This window comes from Mustelus asterias, unplaced genomic scaffold (genome assembly GCF_964213995.1).
Source record: "Mustelus asterias unplaced genomic scaffold, sMusAst1.hap1.1 HAP1_SCAFFOLD_102, whole genome shotgun sequence".
Classification (NCBI taxonomy): Eukaryota; Metazoa; Chordata; class Chondrichthyes; order Carcharhiniformes; family Triakidae; genus Mustelus; species Mustelus asterias.
This window is the reverse complement of record NW_027590149.1, coordinates 83,091-105,148: the sequence shown is the minus strand read 5'-3', so window position 1 is coordinate 105,148 and position 22,058 is coordinate 83,091. Positions and strand designations below refer to the sequence as shown.

The following is a 22,058-nucleotide window of genomic DNA, read 5'->3' as shown; positions in this document are numbered from 1 at the left end:
CCTACACGCCGTGACCAGGGTAATCAAACATCCAGATTTTCTGCACTGTCCTATTTTTGAGCCCTGTATCTCTGGGTTGTCTCCTGCCAGGATGCTCTTTGTCCTGTAATTTTGTGTTTCCAATTCTGGACATGCGCTGTGTGTATTCGCACAGGCACAGCCTTTCTGGCTCTGACCCATCAAGAAGCAACCTGCCCCAGCAATTACAGGTTTGGTAGCCGCTCCCCTGCCCATTCCAATGCCAGAGGTATTTCCTTACCTCAGGGTTGGTCACCGTGACTTTGACTTGAAACTGAACTGGATTAGCCATGTAAATATAGGAGCAGTCAGATGTGGAGCATTCTTTGGAGAGTAAGTCATCTCCTGTCTCACCAAAGTCTACAATGTACAAGGCACAACTGGAAAATTTGCAATTTGTTTACTGTGGCTCCATGAACACTCAAAGCTCAACATCACCAGGATAAAGTGACTCAATTGATTGACACCACCCATCCATCACCTCATTCTCTTTGCCACCGATGCAAGTGATAGCAATATGCATCATTTACAGGGTGCATTTCATCCCCTCACCAAGGCTCCTTCAACAACACTTTCCAAGCCCGAGACCTCTGCCACCCTAGAAGAACAAGGGCAGCAGATATATTGGGATACCATCATCTGGAAGTTGCCCTTTAATCCACACACCATTCTTAAGAACATAAGAACATAAGAAATAGGAGCAGGAGTAGGCCATCTAGCCCCTCGAGCCTGCCCCACCATTCAATAAGATCATGGCTGATCTGACGTGGATCAGTACCACTTACCCGCCTGATCCCCATAACCCTTAATTCCCTTACCGATCAGGAATCCATCCATCCGCGCTTTAAACATATTCAGCGAGGTAGCCTCCACCACCTCAGTGGGCAGAGAATTCCAGAGATTCACCACCCTCTGGGAGAAGAAGTTCCTCCTCAACTCTGTCTTAAACCGACCCCCCTTTATTTTGAGGCTGTGTCCTCTAGTTTTAACTTCCTTACTAAGTGGAAAGAATCTCTCCGCCTCCACCCTATCCAGCCCCCGCATTATCTTATAAGTCTCCATAAGATCCCCCCTCATCCTTCTAAACTCCAACGAGTACAAACCCAATCTCCTCAGCCTCTCCTCATAATCCAAACCCCTCATCTCCGGTATCAACCTGGTGAACCTTCTCTGCACTCCCTCCAATGCCAATATATCCTTCCTCATATAAGGGGACCAATACTGCACACAGTATTCCAGCTGCGGCCTCACCAATGCCCTGTACAGGTGCATCAAGACATCCCTGCTTTTATATTCTATCCCCTTCGCAATATAGGCCAACATCCCATTTGCCTTCATGATCACCTTTTGTACCTGCAGACTGGGCTTTTGCGTCTCATGCACAAGGACCCCCAGGTCCCTTTGCACGGTAGCATGTTTTAATTTGTTTCTTACTTGGAACAATATTGCTGCTGCTTCACTTTTCCTGTATAGAAGTCTTGATATTCCCTTCCCAGCAGTACTGTGTATATATACAGCATGTAAATTGCAGCAGTTCAAGACGGTGTCTCACCAGCTTTCCAAAAACAATTAAGGATAGACAACAAATTCCGGCCTTGCCTGGAACCCTCACACCCAGTGAGCAATTTAAAAAATGTTGATTTTATATTTGAAATTGATGGACTCTTGTTAACCAAGGGTGGGTATGGATTTGGGGCAAAGATGATTGTTGTCAGGTCAAATATGCTTTCACTGAATGTTTCTGTGTTCCCAGAAGGTGTTTGATAATGTGGCTCACAGGAGGCTTTAGTTGCTCTCTGTAAAGGGAAGTGTAACAACATGAATAGGAATTCATTGACAGAAATGTGTTTATTTTTCTCCATTTGTGTTTACAGATCCAAACTCCACAATCCCTCAGTTCCTGACAAACTGTGATGATTACCAGTTGTTCCAATTGACAAAATTCTACCGGGACCGACTAGAGCAGGCGATGGAAGGGGGAGTGGATGGAGTCAGCTTAACGTTAACATACGAGAGGATTTTCACTGGACAAGAACATGGGGTAAGTGGGAGGAATACAGAATTAGTTTGCATTATTCCTATCAGTACACAACTTTCCGGATATATTGACAAATGATGGTAAAAGAGCAGGTTCTGTCCAGATAATCTTCCAGCAGACAAGGAATCACACCCTGCACTGATAATGGAGTTATTGACCAATAATATTCCTGTCTTTAAGTCTACACCAGACCCAGGTATGAGGAGAGGGAAACTTCACAGCTCGACTGTACTCACCACGCACGGGGACAGCAGCTTGGCTGCACTCACCACGCACGGGGACAGCAGCTTGGCTGTACTCACCACGCACGGGGACAGCAGCTTGGCTGCACTCACCACGCACGGGGACAGCAGCTTGGCTGTACTCACCACGCACGGGGACAGCAGCTTGGCTGCACTCACCACGCACGGGGACAGCAGCTTGGCTGTACTCACCACGCACGGGGACAGCAGCTTGGCTGTACTCACCACGCACGGGGACAGCAGCTTGGCTGTACTCACCACGCACGGGGACAGCAGCTCGGCTGCACTCACCACGCACGGGGACAGCAGCTTGGCTGCACTCACCACGCACGGGGGCAGCAGCTTGGCTGCACTCACCACGCACGGGGACAGCAGCTTGGCTGCACTCACCACGCACGGGGACAGCAGCTTGGCTGCACTCACCACGCAGTTTATTGGGATATTACTGGGTCCACTCAGGTGCTTGCGTAAACCAGTGTTAAAGGCGCCCTTGCGAGATCGGAGCTTTAAAACACCATGAAACATGCTTTGATCTCACTGGCAGTTTGTATATTTCGTCAAAACCAATTTGTTTCACTCAGGCCCTTTATAGAGTCATAGAGATTTACAGCATGCAAACAGGCCCTTCTGCCCAACTTGTCCATGCAGTCCCATTTTTTAACCCCTAAGCTAGTCCCAATTGTGCCTTTTTGTCCCATATCCCTCTATACCCATCTCATGTAACTCTCTAAATGCTTTTTAAAAGACAAAATTGTACCTGCCTCTACTACTACCTCTGGCAGCTTGTCCCGGAAACTTAACACCCTCTGTGTGAAAAAATTGCCCCTCTGGACCCTTTTGTATCTCTTCCGTCTCACCTTAAAGCTATGCACTCTAGTTTAGTCTCCTCTATCTTTGGGAAAAGATATTGGCGATCTTGCTGATCTGTGCACCTCTATTTTATAGACCTCTATAAGATCACCCCTCAGCCTTCTACGCTCCAGAGAAAAAAGTCCCAGTCTATCCAGCCTCTCCTTACAACTCAAACCATCAAGTCCCGGTAGCATCCTAGTAAATCTTTTCTGCACTCTTTCTAGTTTAATATACTTTCTATAATAGGGTGACTAGAACTGTACACAGTATTCCAAATGTGGCCGTACCAATGTCTTGTACAACTTGAAGACATCCCGACTCCTGTATTCAATGTTCTGACTAATGAAACCAAGCATGCCGAATGCCGCCTTCACCACTCTGTCCACTTTTTCAAGGAGCTATGAACTTGTGCCCCTAGATCTCTTTGTTCTGTAACTCTCACCAACGCCCTACGATTAACTGAGTAAGTCCTGCCCTGGTTCGATCCACCAAAATGCAACACCTCGCATTTATTTAAATTAAACTCCATCTGCCATTCGTCAGTCCACTGGTCCAATTGATCAAGATCCCATTGCAATGCCAGATAACTGTCTTCACTGTCCGCTATGCCACCAATCTTGGTGTCATCTGTAAACTTACTAACCATGCCTATTAAATTCTCATTCAAATCATTAATATGAATGACAAATAACAGTAGACCCAGCACGGATCCCTGAGGCACATCACTAGTCACAGGCTTCCAGTTTGAAAAACAACCCTATACAACCACCCTCTGTCTTCTGTCATGAAGCCAATTGTGTCTCCATTTGGCTACCTCACCCTGGATCCCGTGAGATTTAACCCTATGCAACAACCTACCATGTGGTACCTTGTCAAAGACCTTGCTAAAGTCCATATCGACAACATCAACTGCACTCCCCTCATCTACCTTCTTGGTTACCCCTTCAAAAAACTCAATCAAATTTGAGAGACCTGATTTTCCACTCACAAAACCACGCTGACTGTCCCCGTCAGTCATTGCATCTCTAAATGCCTGTAGATCCTGTCTCTCAAAATACCTTCTAACAATTTACCCACTACAGATGTGAGGCTCACTGGCCTGTAGTTCTCAGGCTTTTCCCTGCAACCCTTCTTAAACAAACGCACAACATTTGCCACCCTTCAATCTTCAGGCATCTTACCTGTGACTTTAGCTGAGGAAACCTGCTGTCCTGACTCAAGCTGGCCTGTATGTGGATCCAATCACACAGAAATGTGGTTGACTACTCACTGCCCTCTGAAATAGTCTAGGAAAAGAGGCAAATTTTCCCAATCAGGATTGTCTTGGCAGCACGATTACTGACTGAACTTTCCAGGCTGAACTTGTGGCAGATTCACTTGTTCATGACAGTGTTGGTAAGACTCAGCGCACAGCCTGTGTTGGAGATGAAGTAGCTCTTTAAACTGAGGAGTGGGTGTGGTGTTGTGCGATGCTCTGCCCTCGTGAAATGTGATAGATTTATCAGGTGCAGCATTGCTTATCCATCACTCCACCATTATAATCAAACCAGAGGCCTAGCTCTGGTTCAATGAGTTGTGTAGACGAGTGTTATGACGGCCATAAAGGACATGGGAGATTGTCATTAAATCTCCTGTCAGCTTTTTGAAGTACAAACTTCCTGCTTGAGCGGAGGCTTTAATCGGACTGCTGGTCTTGGGATACAGACTTGCTTGCTGTATGTCGTGATTGCGGCTCTTCCATTTGGTTTTCAGTAAACGGTTTCTGGTGATGGGAAAGTGGATTTGGAGGCTGACTGCATTGGCGATGAGGAGTGAATAAAAAAACATTTTTTTCCCCTCTGTGGACGACCGCCATTTGTCAAGTAGCTTCTTCAGTAATGAAAAGCAAATATGTTTCTTCTTGGGAAACCTGAGCCCTATGATAACAGTGTACAGAGTGCATGCATGACTACCTGTCAGGCAGGGAGGAAGCAGACGTGTGAGGGAACCGTGGTTTACTAAGGAGGTGGAATCTCTTGTGAAGAGGAAGAAGGAGACTTACGTTAAGATGAGACGTGAAGGCTCAGTTAGGGCGCTTGAGAGTTACAAGTTAGCCAGGAAGGACCTAAAGAAAGAGTTCAGAAGCGCCAGGAGAGGGCATGAGAAGTATTTGGCAGGTAGGATCAAGGAAAACCCTAAAGCTTTCTATAGGTATGTCAGGAGTAAAAGAATGACTAGGGTAAGATTAGGGCCAGTCAAGGACAGTAGTGGGAAGTTGTGCGTGGAGTCTGAAGAGTTAGGAGAGGCACTAAATGAATATTTGTCGTCGGTATTCACACTGGAGAGGGACATTGTTGTCGAGAGGAGTACTGAGATGCAGGCTGTTGGACTGGATGGGATTGATGTTCATAAGGAGGAGGTGTTAGCAATTCTGGAAAGGGTAAAAATAGATAAGTCCCCTGGGCCGGATGGGATTTATCCTAGGATTCTCTGGGAGGCTAGGGAGGAGATTGCAGAGCCTTTGGCTTTGATCTTTGTGTCGTCATTGTCTACAGGAACAGTGCCAGAAGACTGGAGGACAGCAAATGTTGTCCCCTTGTTCAAGAAGGGGAGTAGGGACAACCCTGGTAATTATAGACCGGTAAGCCTTACTTCTGTTGTGGGCAAAGTATTGGAAAGGATTATAAGAGATAGGATTTATAATCACCTAGAAAGGAATAATTTGATTAGGGATAGTCAGCACGGTTTTGTGAAGGGTAGGTCGTGCCTCACAAACCTTATTGAGTTCTTTGAGAAGGTGACCAAAGAAGTGGGTGAGGGTAAAGCAGTTGATGTGGTGTATATGGATTTCAGCAAAGCGTTTGATAAGGTTCCCCATGGTAAGCTTTTGCAGAAAATGCGGACACATGGGATTGAGGGTGATTTAGTGGTTTGGATCAGGAATTGGCTAGCTGTAAGAAAACAGAGGGTGGTGGTTGATGGGAAATATTCATCCTGGAGTTCAGTTACTCATGGTGTGCCGCTGTTTTGGAGCCACTGCTGTTTGTCATTTTTATTAATGACCTGGATGAGGGCGTCGAAGGATGGATTAGTAAATTTGCGGATGACACTAAAGTCGGTGGAGTTGTAGACAGTGCGGAGGGAAGTGGCAGGTTACAGAGGGACATAGATAGGCTGCAGAGCTGGGCTGAGAGGTGGCAAATGGAGTTTAATGCGGAGAAGTGTGAGGTGATTCACTTTGGAAGGAGTAACAGGAATACAGAGTACTGGGCTAATGGTAAGATACTTGGTAGTGTGGATGAACAAAGGGATCTGGGTGTCCATGTGCATAGATCCCTGAAAGTTGGCACCCAGGTTGATAGGGTTGTTAAGAAGGCGTACGGAGTGTTAGCTTTTATTGGTAGAGGGATTGAGTTTCGGAGCCAGGAGGTCATGCTGCAACTGTACAAAACTCTGGTGCGGCCGCATTTGGAGTATTGCGTACAGTTCTGGTTGCCGTATTATAGGAAAGATGTGGAAGTGTTGGAAAGGGTGCAGAGGAGATTTATCAGGATGTTGCCTGGTATGGTGGGAAAATCGTATGAGGAAAGGCTGAGGGGCTTGAGGTTGTTTTCATTAGAGAGAAGAAGGTTAAGAGGTGACTTAATAGAGGCATACAAGATGATCAGAGGATTAGATAGGGTGGATAGTGAGAGCCTTTTTCCTCGGATGGTGTTGGCTAGCATGAGGGGACATAGCTTTAAATTGAGGGGTGAGAGATATAGGACAGATGTTAGAGGTAGGTTCTTTACTCCGAGAGTAGTAAGGGCGTGGAATGCCCTGCCTGCAGCAGTAGTGGACTCGTCAACATTAAGAGCATTCAAATGGTTATTGGATAAACATATGGATGATATTGGAATAGTGTAGATTAGAGGGGCTTTAGATTGGTTCCACTGGTCGGCGCAACATCGAGGGCCGAAGGGCCTGGACTGCGCTGTAATGTTCTATGTTCTACTTTCATGTTAGCAACATTGAAGGAGATGAAAAAGAAATGTAATGTTGTTGACAGCTTGCGAGGCCCTGACATTCAGTATGATTTTAAAAGTTTGACCTTGCCGCATGTCCCTGACTTAAACTTTTGATGAGCTAGTAGACCTGGGGAAAAACCACCGTGACCTGAATCCCTCTGTTATACTCCAGAGATACCACTTCAACGTGGCTGAGAAACCTGTAGGGAACCTGTCACCCAATTCTTGTCTGGATTACAAAAATTAGCAGAACATTTGTGAAGTCATGCTGCCTCTGGATGAATTGTGGCGATATAGATTGGTATGCAGCGTAAATAACCTAACTCGCCAAAAGAAGCTGTCGGCATAACTCAGTCTGGATTTACAACAAATAGTTCCAAGAACCTCATGTCAGGAGAATGCAGACGAGGTGCTCAGGAGCTACAAGGGTCGTCAGGCAGCAAAGTTATCCAACTGGGGAGTGTGTCATTGTGTAAACAGTCTTCAATAGAGAGTGCTTGTGTAAAGCAGGTGTTAAAGGACCCCTTTGCGAGATCGGAACTTTAAAACACCATGAAACAGTCAACGAAAGGCAATAATGACCTGAAGAGTGTTAGAGAACATTGGCCAGAGAGTTGCAGATGCCAGACAATAAATTATTACAAGTACTGCCAAAGGGCACAGCCAAGGTGAAATTTTAGAAATAGGCAAAATGCGTGCTGCCCAGTGAAGAAACCATGGCCAATACCTGATCGTACCATGCTGCTATTCCTTCTTCCAGAGTCAGGGATATACAACGGAATCACATCACCACAACAAAGGCTGCCCTCATAATTACAGAATTACTGGTAAATGGCTAACCCCAAAGAACAAAGAAACAGGAACAGGCCCTTCAGCCCTTCAAGCCTGCAGCAACCATGCTGCCCGACTTAACTAAAACCCCCTACCCTTCCAGGGACTATATCCCTCCATTCCCATCCTATTCATGTATTTGTCAAGATGCTTAAAGTCACTATCGTATCTGCTTCCACTACGTCCCCCGGCAGCGAGTTCCAGGCACCCACCACCCTCTCTGTAAAAAATCTGCCTCGTACATCTCCTTTAAACCTTGCCCCTCGCACCTTAAACCTGTGCCCCCTCGTAATTGACTCTTCCACCCTTGGGGAAAAAACTTCTGACTATCCACTCTGTCCATGCCCCTCATAATCTTGTCGACTTCTATCAGGTCGCCCCTCAACCTCTGTCGTTGTAGTGAGAACAAACCAAGTTTCTCCAACCTCTCCTCATAGCTAATGCCCTCCATACCAGGCAACATCCTGGTAAATCTTTTCTGTAACCTCTCCAAAGCCTCCACATCCTTCTGGTAGTGTGGCGACCAGAATCGAACACTATATTCCAAGTACGGCCTAACTAATGTTCTATAAAGCTGCAACATGGCTTGCCAATTTTTAAACTCAGTGCTCCGGCCGATGAAGGCAAGTATGCCGTATGCCTTCTTGACTACCTTCTCCACATGCGTTGCCACTTTCAGTGACCTGTGTACCTGTACACCCAGATCCCTTTGTTTATCAATACTGTTAAGGGTTCTGCCATTTACTGTATATTTTCTTTCTGTATTAGACCTCCAAAATGCATTACCTCACATTTGTCCCGATTAAACTCTGCCACCTCTTCACCCAAGTCTCCAACCGATCTATATCCTGCTGTATCCTCTGATGGTCCTCATCGCTATCTGCAAATCCACCAACCTTTGTATCGTCCGCAAACTTACCAATCAAACCAATTACATTTTCCTCCAAATCATTGTAATATATATTATATATATATATATAAAACAGCAATGGTCCCAGCACTGATCCTTGAGGAACGCCACTGGTCACAGCCCTCCATTCAGAAACGCACCCTTCTACTGCTACTCTCTGTCTTCTTTGACTGAGCCAGTTTTGTATCCACCGGCACGGTACGGTACGGTGGATACAAGGGCGGCACGGTAGCACAGTGGTTAGCACTGCTGCTTTACAGCTCCAGGGTCCCGGGTTCGATTCCCGGCTCGGGTCACTGTCTGTGTGGAGTTTGCACATTCTCCTCGTGTCTGCGTGGGTTTCCTCCGGGTGCTCCGGTTTCCTCCCACAGTCCAAAGATGTGCGGGTTAGGTTGATTGGCCAGGTTAAAAAAAAAAATTGCCCCTTAGAGTCCTGGGATATGTAGGTTAGAGGGATTAGCGGGTAAATATGTGGGGGTAGGGCCTGGGTGGGATTGTGGTCGGTGCAGACTCGATGGGCCGAATGGCCTCCTTCTGCACTGTAGGGTTTCTATGATTTCTATGACCTTGCCAGCTCACCTCTGATCCCATGCGACTTCACCGTCTGCACCAGTCTGCCATGCGGGACCTTGTCAAAGGCCTGACTGAAGTCCATGTAGACAACATCCACTGCCCTACCCTCACCAATCATCTTCGTCACTTCCTCGAAAAACTTGATCAAGTTAGTGAGACATGACCTCCACTTCATAAAACCATGTTGCCTCTCTCTCATTTCCAAGTGGGAATAAATCCTGTCTCGAAGAATCCTCTCCAATAATTTCCCGACACTGATGGACATCATAATGGATACCCATAATGGGCATTTGGTACATCCTTAGCTGGTCTCTGTTCTAGGAGAACAGACACACAAACACCTCCAACTTGGCATCCAACTCCTAAGTTTGGAAGACACAAAGGCCAGGCTAGCCACCTGCACACGGGAATCTTTACAAGTAAAAATCACCACCGTGGTCTCAGTGACTTCAAGGCAGCAAACAACTCGCCTTACACAAAAGGATCAAGTTTCATGGGACGAGATTGGCTCCAGAAGATCCGTCTGATGCGGTTGGAGATCTTTAGGCTAGGCGTTGGGTGACTGTTCAAATTCCAGTCGATGCCCTGGAAGTTTCCAAGAAAGTCTTGAAAAAAGTAAAAGGGGCCAAGGCCAAGATCTACATCGACCCCGATCTAAACCTAGGGCAAGACCAGTTCCTTACTCCGGGCTGGAGAAATTGGAAACTGAACTGGGGTGTCTTGAAAGTGTAGATAGAATAAGGCCTGTGCAATTTGCAGAATGGGCGGTGCCTGTAGTGGCTGTTTTTTAAGTCCAGCAAATCAGTTTGTCATCGGGATTATAAACAGTCAGCTGGTTTTTCAAACTCTATACTCCCCTCTGCTTGAACAGAGGGGAGTACGATAGGATGAGGGTGGAATTGGCTAATGTAGACTGGGCGAGCAGACTGGTAGGTAGGACAGCTGAGGAACAGTGGAGGATTTTTAAGGAGATTTTTTTTTTAAGTACTCAGCAAAAATATATTCCGGTGATAAAGAAAGACTGTAAGAAAAAGGATAACCGGACGTGGATAACGAAGGAAATAAAGGAGAGTATTAAAATAAAATCAGATGCATACAGAGTGGCCAAAAATAGTGGAGAATTAGTGGATTGGGAAAGCTTTAAAGAAAAACAAAGAACGACTAAGAAAGCGATTAAGAAAGGAAAAATAGATTATGAAACTAAACTAGCTCAAAATATAAAAAATGATAGTAAAAGTTTTTACAAGTATATATAAAGGAATAGAGTGGCTAGAGTGAATGTTGGACCCTTGGAAGATGAGAGGGGGGATTTAATAGTGAAAAACGAGGAAATGGCTGAGACTTTAAATAAGTTCTTTGTGTCGGTCTTCACAGTGGAAGACACAAATAGTTTGCCGAATATTAGAGATCGAGAGTTGGTGGGAGGGGAGGTCCTTAATACAATTACTGTTACTAAGGAGGTGGTGCTTGGTAGACTAATAGGACTGAAGGTAGACAAGTCCCCGGGCCTGGATGGAATGCATCCCAGGGTACTGAAAGAAATGGCTGAGGTAATAGCAGATGCGTTAGTAGTAATTTATCAAAATTCGCTGGACTCTGGGGTAGTGCCGGCTGACTGGAAAACAGCTACTGTTACGCCGCTGTTTAAAAAAGGAAGTAGACAAAAGGCGGGTAACTACAGGCCGGTTAGCTTAACGTCCGTAGTTGGGAAGATGCTAGAGTCCATTATTAAAGAGGAAATAACAGAGCACCTGAATAAGAATGGTTAGATCAAGCAGACGCAGCATGGATTCATGAAGGAAAAGTCGTGTTTGACGAATCTACTGGACTTTTATGAAGATGTCACTAGTGCGGTTGACAGGGGAACCGGTGGATGTGGTGTTTTTAGATTTCCAGAAGGCGTTCGATAAGGTGCCTCACAAAAGGTTGCTGCAGAAGATTGGGGTACACGGAGTTAGGGGTAAGGTGTTGGCGTGGATTGGGGATTGGCTATCTAACAGGAAGCAGAGAGTTGGGATAAATGGGTGCTTTTCTGGTTGGCAGTTGGTGACCAGTGGCGTGCCGCAGGGATCGGTGCTGGGGCCTCAATTGTTTACCATTTACATAGATGATCTGGAGGAGGGGACTGAATGTAGGGTATTCAAGTTTGCTGATGACACGAAGGTGAGTGGGAAAGCGAATTGCGTGGAGGACGCGGAAAGTCTGCAGAGAGATTTGGATAGGCTGAGCGAGTGGGCGAGGATCTGGCAGATGGAATATAACGTTCGCAAATGTGAGGTTATCCACTTTGGAAGAAGTAATAGTAAATTGGAATATTATTTAAATGGAGAAAAATTACATCGTGCGACTGTGCAGAGGGACCTGAGGGTCCTTGTGCACGAATCGCAAAAACTCAGTCTGCAGGTGCAGCAGGTGATCAAGAAGGCGAATGGAATATTGGCCTTTATCGCGAGGGGGATAGAATATAAAAGCAGGGAGGTCTTGCTGCAACTGTACAAGGCACTGTTGAGGCCGCAACTGGAGTACTGTGTGCAGTTTTGGTCCCCTTATTTGCGAAAGGATATATTGGCCTTGGAGGGAGTGCAGAGAAGGTTCACCAGGTTGATACCGGAGATGAGGGGTGTAGCTTATGAGGAGAGATTAAACAGATTGGGTCTGTACTCATTGGAGTTTAGAAGGATGAGGGGTGATCTTATAGAGACATATAAGATAATGAAGGGGCTGGATAGGGTAGAGGTGGAGAGATTCTTTCCACTTAGAAGGGAAACCAGAACTAGAGGGCACAGCCTCAAAATAAGGGGGGGCCGGTTCAGAACAGAGTTGAGGGGGAACTTCTTCTCTCAGAGGGTAGTGAATCTCTGGAATTCTCTGCCCATTGAAGTGATGGAGGCTTCCTCTTTGAATATGTTGAAATCACGGGTAGATAGTTTTCTGATCAATAAGGGAATTAGGGGATATGGGGAGCAGGCGGGTAAGTGGAACTGATTCGCTTCAGATCAGCCATGATCTTGTTGAATGGCGGGGCAGGCTCGAAGGGCCAGATGGCCTACTCCTGCTCCTATTTCTTATGTTCTTATGATAAGCACTCCTGTTCAGAATCAAAGATCTCTATGCTAACTCAACAGGTGGCCAGATGTTCACCAATTTGGACATGTGCCACGTCTATCTTCGGCTTGTATTGGATAAGTCCTCCTAGAAATATGTGATAAATGCGAACAAGGAACAATAGAAGTAAACTCGCTTGCCCTTCGATCTCATCAGCGTGCCATTTTCCAATGAGTCATGGAGAACATTCTTCAAGGGCAACCCAAGTAGCTTCGTAACAGGGACACCTGGCATACTTTAAAAAAGGTCTTGCAGAGTTTTTCAAAAACGGGCGTGTGCTTGATGAGGGAGAAATGCATCTTCCAAGCAGCCGAAGTAACCTACTTAGGCTACCAGATAGATGGCAACGGGTTAGACCCAGTGGAGGATAAGCTAAAAACAATCAAGGAGGCATCAACTCCAAAGAACTCCACAGGGGTTGAAATATTTTCTGGGATTGGTTACTTATTATGGAAAAATTATCCTGAATTTGCCTTCCATGCTGGCTGCCTTGCACGCCTTACTATGAAAATACAGAGATGGTCCTGGGAAGCTCCACAGGCAGAGGCTTTCGCCAAAGTCAAACGTTGGCTATTATAATCTAACTCATTGGCCCATTTTGATGCCGACAAATAACTTGTGCTGACACGCAACGTTTCCCTGTACAGGGATGGGCCGGTGCTTTTACAGCACTGGAAAGATGGGACGGAGAAGCCCACCGTGCCTGCATCCAGGATCTTTCTGGATGTAGAGTGAAGGTATTCTCAGATTGAGGAAGAAGGGTTGGTGGTGTATTTGGTGTGGGAAAAGTTCCATCAGTATGTCTACGGTAGACGTTTCACAATCATTACCAACCACAAATTCATATTGGGACGTTTCAACCAGGACAAGGCATCCCGTTATTGTCTCCATCCAGATAGAGTTGGGCCTTTTTACTGGCCGCCTACAAATATCATACAGAGCACCAGTCTGGAATCCAGATTGCCAATACACTGAGTCGCCTCACATTGCCCACAAGCCTGTCTCCTTTACCAGCATTGCATCAGGTCGTGATGACACTAAATCATTTGGAGAGTTTGCCAGTCTCCGCAAGGCAGATTAGAGCCTGGACATAGAAAGATCAATCTCCAGCATTTGATCCTAGATGGAGGATTCCAATGATGACCCTGCGAAGAAATGCAACCTTACCTCGCTAAGAAAGACTAGCAGTGTTGAGGATGGGATCATTGAGGGTCTCGAGTGTCGTTCCGCCCCCAGGATGACATCCAATATTAGTGGAACTACATAATGGCCACCTTGGAGTATCAGAGATGAAAATGCTGGCCAGGAGCTACGTCTGCTGGCCCGGCCTCGACTCAGTCACTACGGACTTGGAGAAGCAGTGTGACTTGTGCTAAGAAAATCAAAAGCTTCCTCCCTCAGCCTCTCCACACCCATGGGAATAATGTGGCAGGCCATGGGTACAAGTACATGTGGACTTTGCAGGGCCCTTTATGGGTTCCATGCTTTTAATCATGGTACATACACACTTCAAATGGTTGAAGATGTACTGCACGAGTTCCACGACTTATCCCAGGCTGCGATCAATAAATTGCGATAAAGCTGTTGTACGCATGGGACAGCAGAAGCCCTGGTTTCCAATAGTGTTATGGCCATTACCTGCAGTGATTTTCAGAATGTCGGCTCTCTAATAGTGTCCAAATCACCCGACTCAGCACCTACCAGCCCGTCGTCAAACAGATTGGCGGAACAGGCGGTGCAAACCTTCAGAAATGGCATGAGAAAAAGAACTGATGGCAACCATGGAGAGCAAACTGACATGATATTTGTTTGACTATAGGACCGCACCACATATAACAAATGGAGTTGCCTCTGTGGAACTGTTACTGGGATGGCAGCTTCATATCAGACAGAGACTGCTGTTTCCAAACCTGGCAGGGAGGGTGGGGACCCACCGAGAAAATCAGAAGAAAAATCAAGATTCTACAAGGACAGAAAGAACATTTGAAACAGGTCACCTGATTCACACAATCAACTTCAGCGATGGTCCCAGCTAGGACCCTGTGCTTGTTATGGAGAAAACGGGGCCTGTATCTTAAGTGTAAAGCATTAAAGAAACAGCTGGAGCATCTCAGACGCAGGTTGTCCACTTCTGAACAGGTCTCACTCCCATGGAGACAGCCGCTTCCAATGTTGGCCCTCAACGTGAAGCTGAGTCCGCATTAGCCTCTCCAGATAAAGAAGGCATGGACTCTGAGATGAAAGCTGAGGAAGCGGGTGTCCAGGCTACAAAAAAACCAAAAGAGGAGACCGCATCAGTGAACCTACGATGCTCCCTCGAAACAGAGGTCCCCATTCACTTCACTGCCTGACCCAGGCCCGCCTTCAATGCACAGCAGTCCAAACGCTAAGTGACAGAAAGTATCTCCTCATGGTGGGGGTTGAGGGGGAGAAACGGACTCGAGGTGGGGAGAGGGGTGGGGCGAGTGTTATGAAGGACACGGGGGATTGTTGATAGATCTGCCCAGGGGCTTTGTGGAGTGCAAAGTCACTTATTAAGCAAAGGGAGCCTTGCCCAATGGGAAGATAGCGATTGGAATTTAAAACCTTTTGCTTTAAGCCACACTGTTATTGCAGGTCCCAGGTTTACAGACTTGTTTACTCTAATGGATGCAACTCTTCTTGTTAGTCCCATTAAAGGGTTTCTGGAGAGAGGAAACTGTCTCTTTCTGAATTACTACAGAGGGCATTGCAGGAACAGCAGCAGGGATACATAAAAATGATGTGCCAACCTGGTGAATCTACAACCCCTCACCATGCTATAGATAGACAGGCAAGTTGAGCCACAACTGACACAGCATAAAGCTTTTCTATCCTGCCACGCCAGGCATATCATGTTGGATAATTAAACAGCAAACGTGTGGAGGGGATTTTGCAAAGTTCCACATCAAAAACATCAGAGTCCAGCTCATGAGTGCAAAAGACACGGCTGAAGCATTCGCAATAATATTCAGTCAGACATGTTACTGAGTTATTCATTTCAGCCTCTTCATGGGATCCCCATCATCACAGAAAAACCAATTCAATTCCCTCCACATGATCTAAAGGAATAACTTAGTGCTTGGTGTGCAGCAACACTGACAACATCCTGGCTGTGATACTGAAGCTTTGTGCTCCAGCACAGGCTGCACTGTGAGCCAAGCTGTTCAGTGCAGCTACAACACTGGCATCTACCCGACAATATGGAAAAATTGCCAGCAACAGCCTGTCCATGATAAACAGGACAAACCCACTCCAGGAATTACCATTCTATTAATCTATTCACAGTCATCAAAATGACGGAAGGGATCATCAACAGTTCTTGCAGTGGTCCTTGCTCAGCAATAACCTGCTCACAGATACTTAGTTTGCGTTCTGCCAGGACCACTCTGCTGCAGAGCTCCTTTGGTTCAGACATGGTTAAAAGAATTACAGGGGAGAGGTGAAAGGGTCTGTCATTCACATCAAGACAGCATTTTCACTCGATTAGCATCAAAACCTTCCGGCAAAACTGGAGTCAATGGAAATCCGTAATCATATCGCCTCTGAAACTTGTTTTCAGTGAAGACAGATCCACTTTCCACAATGGGTCCTCGTCCAACCACACAATCATCTCAACCATTCCAGTTGTTTTCAGAAGCTGCAATAATTTTGTTGCACTGAGGGAACCACAACTGGATACAATATTCTAAATGTGGTCTCATCAATGATTTTAGAAATGAGCTGTATTGTCTCACTTTGACTCTATTGTCCTCATAATACACCACAACGCTTAGTTTACTGCAACTGACACTGACTCGTATCAATTTTCGATCCTTAGTCTCAGAATCTTACAGAATAGAAGCTGGAATCATGTTAAAAAGAATGCTGCCCCTATTTTTTTCATTGTGGAAAGTCAGTCTTCACGGGGGAATATAACATCATTGAATTCATTCACTTTGTGATTTTCTGCCCCTGTGCTCTGGGAAAGTAATTTACTCCCTCTCTTAAACATTGAAAAAAATAACTCCATTGTCTGCTACCCCCAACACAAACTCCATCTCCTCACCACCTGATTGTATTCCATTCCCAGCCGCTGACTGACACCTGGCCAGACTATCTGTGACTTCAGTGTTCAGAATCAAGCTGAACTCCATTTCCTGCATAATTGTCAGTGCAGAAATATCCTTATTCTCTGAATGTAACACTGCAAATTTCTCCTCCCACCTCAGCACAGCTCCTGCTGAATCCAAATCTATATTTTTGTTACCCCCAGATTCGTCTGTTCCAATGTTCTCCTGTTGGGCCTCCCATATTGCCCTTTATCTTCAGCTCCTCAGATTCTGCTGCCTTTACTGTGTTCCCCGTCAGACTCCAGATATCACTTTGTGCTCACAATGGCCCCCCAGTCCTCAGATGTCTTCAATTTAAAATTCCCATTCTTCTAGTTTGTGAGTCAATGAGTTTGAACCATTCCTGTAAACTCCAGTCTGAAATTCTCCATTAGCACGACTCTGACATCTTGCGCAGCCCCTCCTTCACACCCCACTTGTAACTGTGTTACTATCTCTCAAATCCGATCTAACTCCCCTCTCCTCTTCACCCAGATTTCATACTAGTAATTTGAAAACAAAAAATGTTTTGTTTCTGGAATTTGAGTTACTGAGTGGTAAAGATTACATTAGATTTTTCACCATTGTCAATGGCTCATTCTCCTGCCCTAAATTAGCAGTCGGTATTTGGATTAGTCAATGGCAATTTGTCAGTCAAATTTTATTTTAACATTGCTTCCATTTAAATAACTTAAGGATCAGATTCATTATTTCCCTGCCATCTGAGTTCTGATTCGTTGTTTATTTTACTTACACATGGAGAGCAGGAATCCCTACAGTCCATAAGTAGGCCCATCATTCTGCACCAACTCTTTAAAAGAGCAACTTACCCAGGCCCATCTTTAGACAATGGAAACAGGAGCACCTGCAGGAAACCGACACAGACATGGGAAGAATGTGCAAACTCCGCACAGCCAGTCACCCAACACCGGGATCAAACCTGTGCGACTGCAATGGTAACCACTGTGCGGCTAGGAGTGGGCCGTTCAGCCCCTCGAGTCTGCCCCGCTCTTTAATGACATGATTTGATTGTAGCCTCCAATCTGCAGACTGCCTATCCACGATACCCATAACTCCTTGCTGACCAAGACGCCATCCACCTCTCCGTTCCTACCACCGTTTGAGGAAGAGCGTTTCAAAGACGCATTACCCTTTCGGAGAAAAAAAACCATAGCCACATCTCATCAGGATCCTGGTAAATCACAGCGTGATTTAAGTGTGTGGAAAAAGTGCATCATGTTGTCAATCAGTCATCGAATGTCATAGAATCAGAGAAACCCTACAGTGCAGAAAGAGACCATTCGGCCCATCAAGTCTGCACCGACCACAATCCCACCCAGGCCCTACCCCCATATCCCTAAACATTTACCCGCTAATCCCTTTAACCTCTGCATCTCAGGACACTAAGGTGCAATTTTAGCATGGCCAATCCACTTAACCCGCACATCTTTAGACTGTGGGAGGAAACCGGAGCACCCGGAGGAAACCCACGCAGACACGAGGAGAATGTGCAAACTCCACACAGTGACCCAAGCTGGGAATCGAACCCAGGTCCTTGGAGCTGTGAAGCAGCAGTGCTAACCACTGTGCTACCGTGCCGCCCCATCATGTTGGACACTGAAGGACAGACAGCTAATCACATGTAAATATATCAGATTCACAGTGATTCCTCACACGAGTTGAAATGTGTTTTTGATTTCTAGTTCAGTTGATTCACATTTGTTTATTGTTAGTGATTGGAACGAGATTTCGAGAGAATTTTCAGTCCGTGTTTATTATAGATCAGGACCCGGCCCAGTGACTGATTTCTGAGCTGAAAACAACTGGGAAATCCCATCACTGAGCAGATCCTTTCCATCTCATTCTCAGTGTTTATCTTTCACTCTGCGTCTCACTATTCTTCATTACTATTCTCCATAGAAAGTCACTGAGCTCGTGGATAAGGGAAACCGGGCGGACAGTTCCAAACTTCTCCTCAATCTGGTGATGGAAAAAGGATCTCGGGCTCGAAGGGTGATGTGGGAATCCTTTGTGAGAATGCGTCACGGAGTCCCAAAACTGGATAAAATACTGAAAGAAACACAGGAGCTTGGTACGGTAAAATCACAGTGAATTCAATTTTCCATTTAAACACTGTCGATATCACTGTAATATTACACTGAGCCGATTACATGGAAGTTCATTTATTTAAACAGGTGCTGATTCGTTTGATTATATCAACATCGCACATGGTTTATCTGAATTACCCACTAACCTGAAAGGTAAGAGAGGAAATGGAGATTATAAACTATTTCACTTCTGAGAATCTGAATGATTGGTTGGAGCCTTTGTTTAAGAGATTGTGAAAATCTGGGATACTGAAAATTAAAGACTGTGGAAATTGGGTAGAGCATGATTCGGTTTTGTCATTAATGCTCGACCATACATAGCTTCAAATTACAATTCAGATGATCTGTCTTTTTTTTTCCAAAAATGTGTGACCATTGCATCTTTTCACTTAACCTCGCTGTTAATTGCTATTACTTCTGAAGTCTTATAGACACCTGTCCGAAACCCGGTACCGTGTGAATTCAGTACAGAGCTCCTGCGTGCCTGGGTGTTCTAACAGAAAGCAAAGAGTGGGGTAAATGGTTGTTTTGGTTGGCGATCAGTGACGAGTGATGTGCCTCAGGGATCAGTGTTGGGACCGCAATTGTTTACGATTTACACAGATGAGTTGGAGACCAAGTGTAGTGTGTCAAAATTAGCAGATGACACTAAGATGAGTGGCAGAGCAAAGTGTGCAGAGGACGCTGAAAGTCTACAAAGGGATATAGATAGTCTGAGTGGGCGAGAGTCTGGCAGATGGAGTGCAATGTTGGGAAATGTGAGGTCATCCATTTGGGTACGAGTAACAGCAAAATGGACTATTACTTAAATGGCAAAAAATTGCAGCATGCGGCTGTGCAGAGAGACCTGGGTGTCCTTGTGCAAGAATCACAAGGTGTTTGTAGGTGTAGCAGGGAATTAAGAAGGCAAATGGAATTTTGTCCTTCATTGATAGACGGATGGAGTTTAAAAACAGCGAGGTTATGTTGCAGCTGTATAAGGTGCTGGTCAGGCCACACCTGGAGTACTGTGCATAGTTTTGGTTTCCTTACTTGAGAACGGATATACTGGCACTGGAGGGGGTGCAGAGGAGATTTGCTCGGATGATTCCGGAGTTGAGGGGGTTGGCTTTTGAGGAGCGACTGAGTGGACTGTGAAGATACTTATTGGAATTCAGAAGAATGAGGGGAATCTTATAGACACATATAAGATTATGAAGGGAATAGATAAGATAGAAGCAGGGAAGTTGTTTCCACTGGCAGGTGAAATTAGAACTTGGGGGCATGGCCTCAAAATAAGAGGGAGCAGATTTAGGACTGAGTTGAGGAGGAACTTCTTCAACCAAAGTGTTGTGAATCTGTGGAATTCCCTGCCGAGTGAAGCAGTTGAGGCTACCTCACTGAAGGTTTTTAAAGCAAGGATAGCTACATTTTTGAACAGTAAAGGAATTAAGTGTTATGGTGAGCAGGTGGGTAAGTGGAGCTGAGTCCACAAAAAAATCAGCCATGATCTTATTGAATGGTAGAGCAGGCTTGAGGGGCCAGATGGCCTATTCCTGCCCCTAGTTCTTATGTTCTGGGCTCACAGTAAAGAGTTGGGTCTTGAGCCAGATGTAAAGGGTTCGCTGCACCTGAGAAATCATTCCTACCATAAACATATCAAATTAGTGAGTAGCAAAATCCCAGATGGCCCGTCAAGCCAAACCCGGGCCACCAGGGCTCAGTGTTCAGAAGTGGAGATGTCCACTGATGACTGTACAATGTTCCAGAACATTCATGACTCCTCAGATACTGAAGCAATTCCTGTCCAAATACAGCAAGTTCTGGACAAAATCTAGGCTTGATCTGACAAGGTTGCATGTAAATTTCACACCACACACGTACCAAGCTATAACTATCTCCAACAAGAGTGGATTCAATCATCGCTCCTTGACAATCGGTGGCATCACTGTTTGCTGTATCCCCCACTATCAACAACCTGAGGGTTACCATTGACCAGAAACTGAACTGGACTCGATATATAAATAGGGTGACGACAAGAACAGGTCAGCTGCTCAGAATTCTACAGCGTGAAAGTCATCTCTTACTCCCTGTAAACTTTCCACCATCCACAAGGCACAAGTCAGAAGTGTGATGGAATTCTCTGCCCTCACCTGGGTAAGTGCAGCTCAACGACACGCGTGGAATTCCTCACATACCAGTTTAAAGTAGACTGTTTGATTAATACCCGCCCACAAAACGTATCCTCTCCACCACCGACGAAAAATGGCAGCAGTGTTTACCACACTGAGACTCCTGAACAATTACAGCCTCTCCCGCTCCTACGCAGTGTCTAATATCCCACTTAGCATTTCTGCAGCAGATTGGGAGCTCTGACCAGTTCACAAACTATGTGGACTGCTATATAATCAAGATCTACCAATGAGATGTCTATAATAAGGGCAGGGAGGAAAGTATTAACCATCAGAGTTAAAACATCACCTTTGTAACATCAATGGGGGCGATTCTCCCAGGTCGCTGTGCTGCTTTGGTAGTGCAGCAGACCAGGAGACTGGTGCAGAGCCGTTTCACAGGCTCCCCGCTGGGGGCCATAGCCTGCCTGCGTCTCCGGCAGCTGGATTTCGGGCACCGACAGCTCCGTGCCAGAGATCCGCGCGGAGCTGTATAAATTATTACAATGCGCATTTGAATCTGCTTAAAAGTCATTAGCGGGCCCAGCACTGAGATTTCCGGGCCCACGAGCCTCTCGCCCCGCCACCCCCTCACGTCAGGAGTGGTTCACTCCGACGGGGTTTTGTACAACTTCCCATTTGCAGGGAGCTGGTGACCAGACCCCGCTGGAGTGAAGGGGATGTCATCGAGGCCCCCAGGAGGTTGGAGGTGGCTGGGGTACCCTGGGCATTGCCAGCCTGGGCCCCTGGCACTTCCAAAGGGGCAAAGTGCTAATGTCCAGGACACCTTGGCACTGCCTACTGGGCATTGAGCAGTGCCAAGAGTACAGGGCCTAATGGGGATCGGGCCTGTGGGGGTGAGCAGTGGGGGTGGGGAGTCCCGCTTCCACTCTGCATTCGGGCTGAGTGACGGAGGGAGGGAGGACAGCGATTGGGGCTGGCCATCAGGGTGGGGGGAGGAGATCAGCCTTCTGGGGGGGGTGGGGGAGGGTCAACATTACGGCGGGGTCAGTCCGTTGGGATGGGGGGGAGGGGGCGTTGGGACTGTGTAGGAGGGGGAGGGGAGGGGGCGTTGGGACTGTGTAGGAGGGGGAGGGGAGGGGGCGTTGGGACTGTGTAGGAGGGGGAGGGGAGGG

At 46.3% G+C, this 22,058-nt stretch overlaps 1 protein-coding gene across 1 annotated transcript in view; it reads left to right on the top strand.

Moving 5' to 3' along the window:
- Positions 1–1,719: 1,719 nt before the first annotated feature.
- Positions 1,720–22,058, top strand: part of LOC144484370 (NACHT, LRR and PYD domains-containing protein 3-like) — a 57,508-nt gene continuing 37,169 nt past the window's right edge. The window contains exons 1-5 of the mRNA XM_078202892.1: positions 1,720–1,774; positions 1,893–2,059; positions 3,244–3,348; positions 18,585–18,756; positions 18,860–18,925. Coding sequence (XP_078059018.1) covers positions 1,720–1,774; positions 1,893–2,059; positions 3,244–3,348; positions 18,585–18,756; positions 18,860–18,925 — 565 coding nt within the window. The remainder of the gene's footprint in view (positions 1,775–1,892; positions 2,060–3,243; positions 3,349–18,584; positions 18,757–18,859; positions 18,926–22,058) is intronic.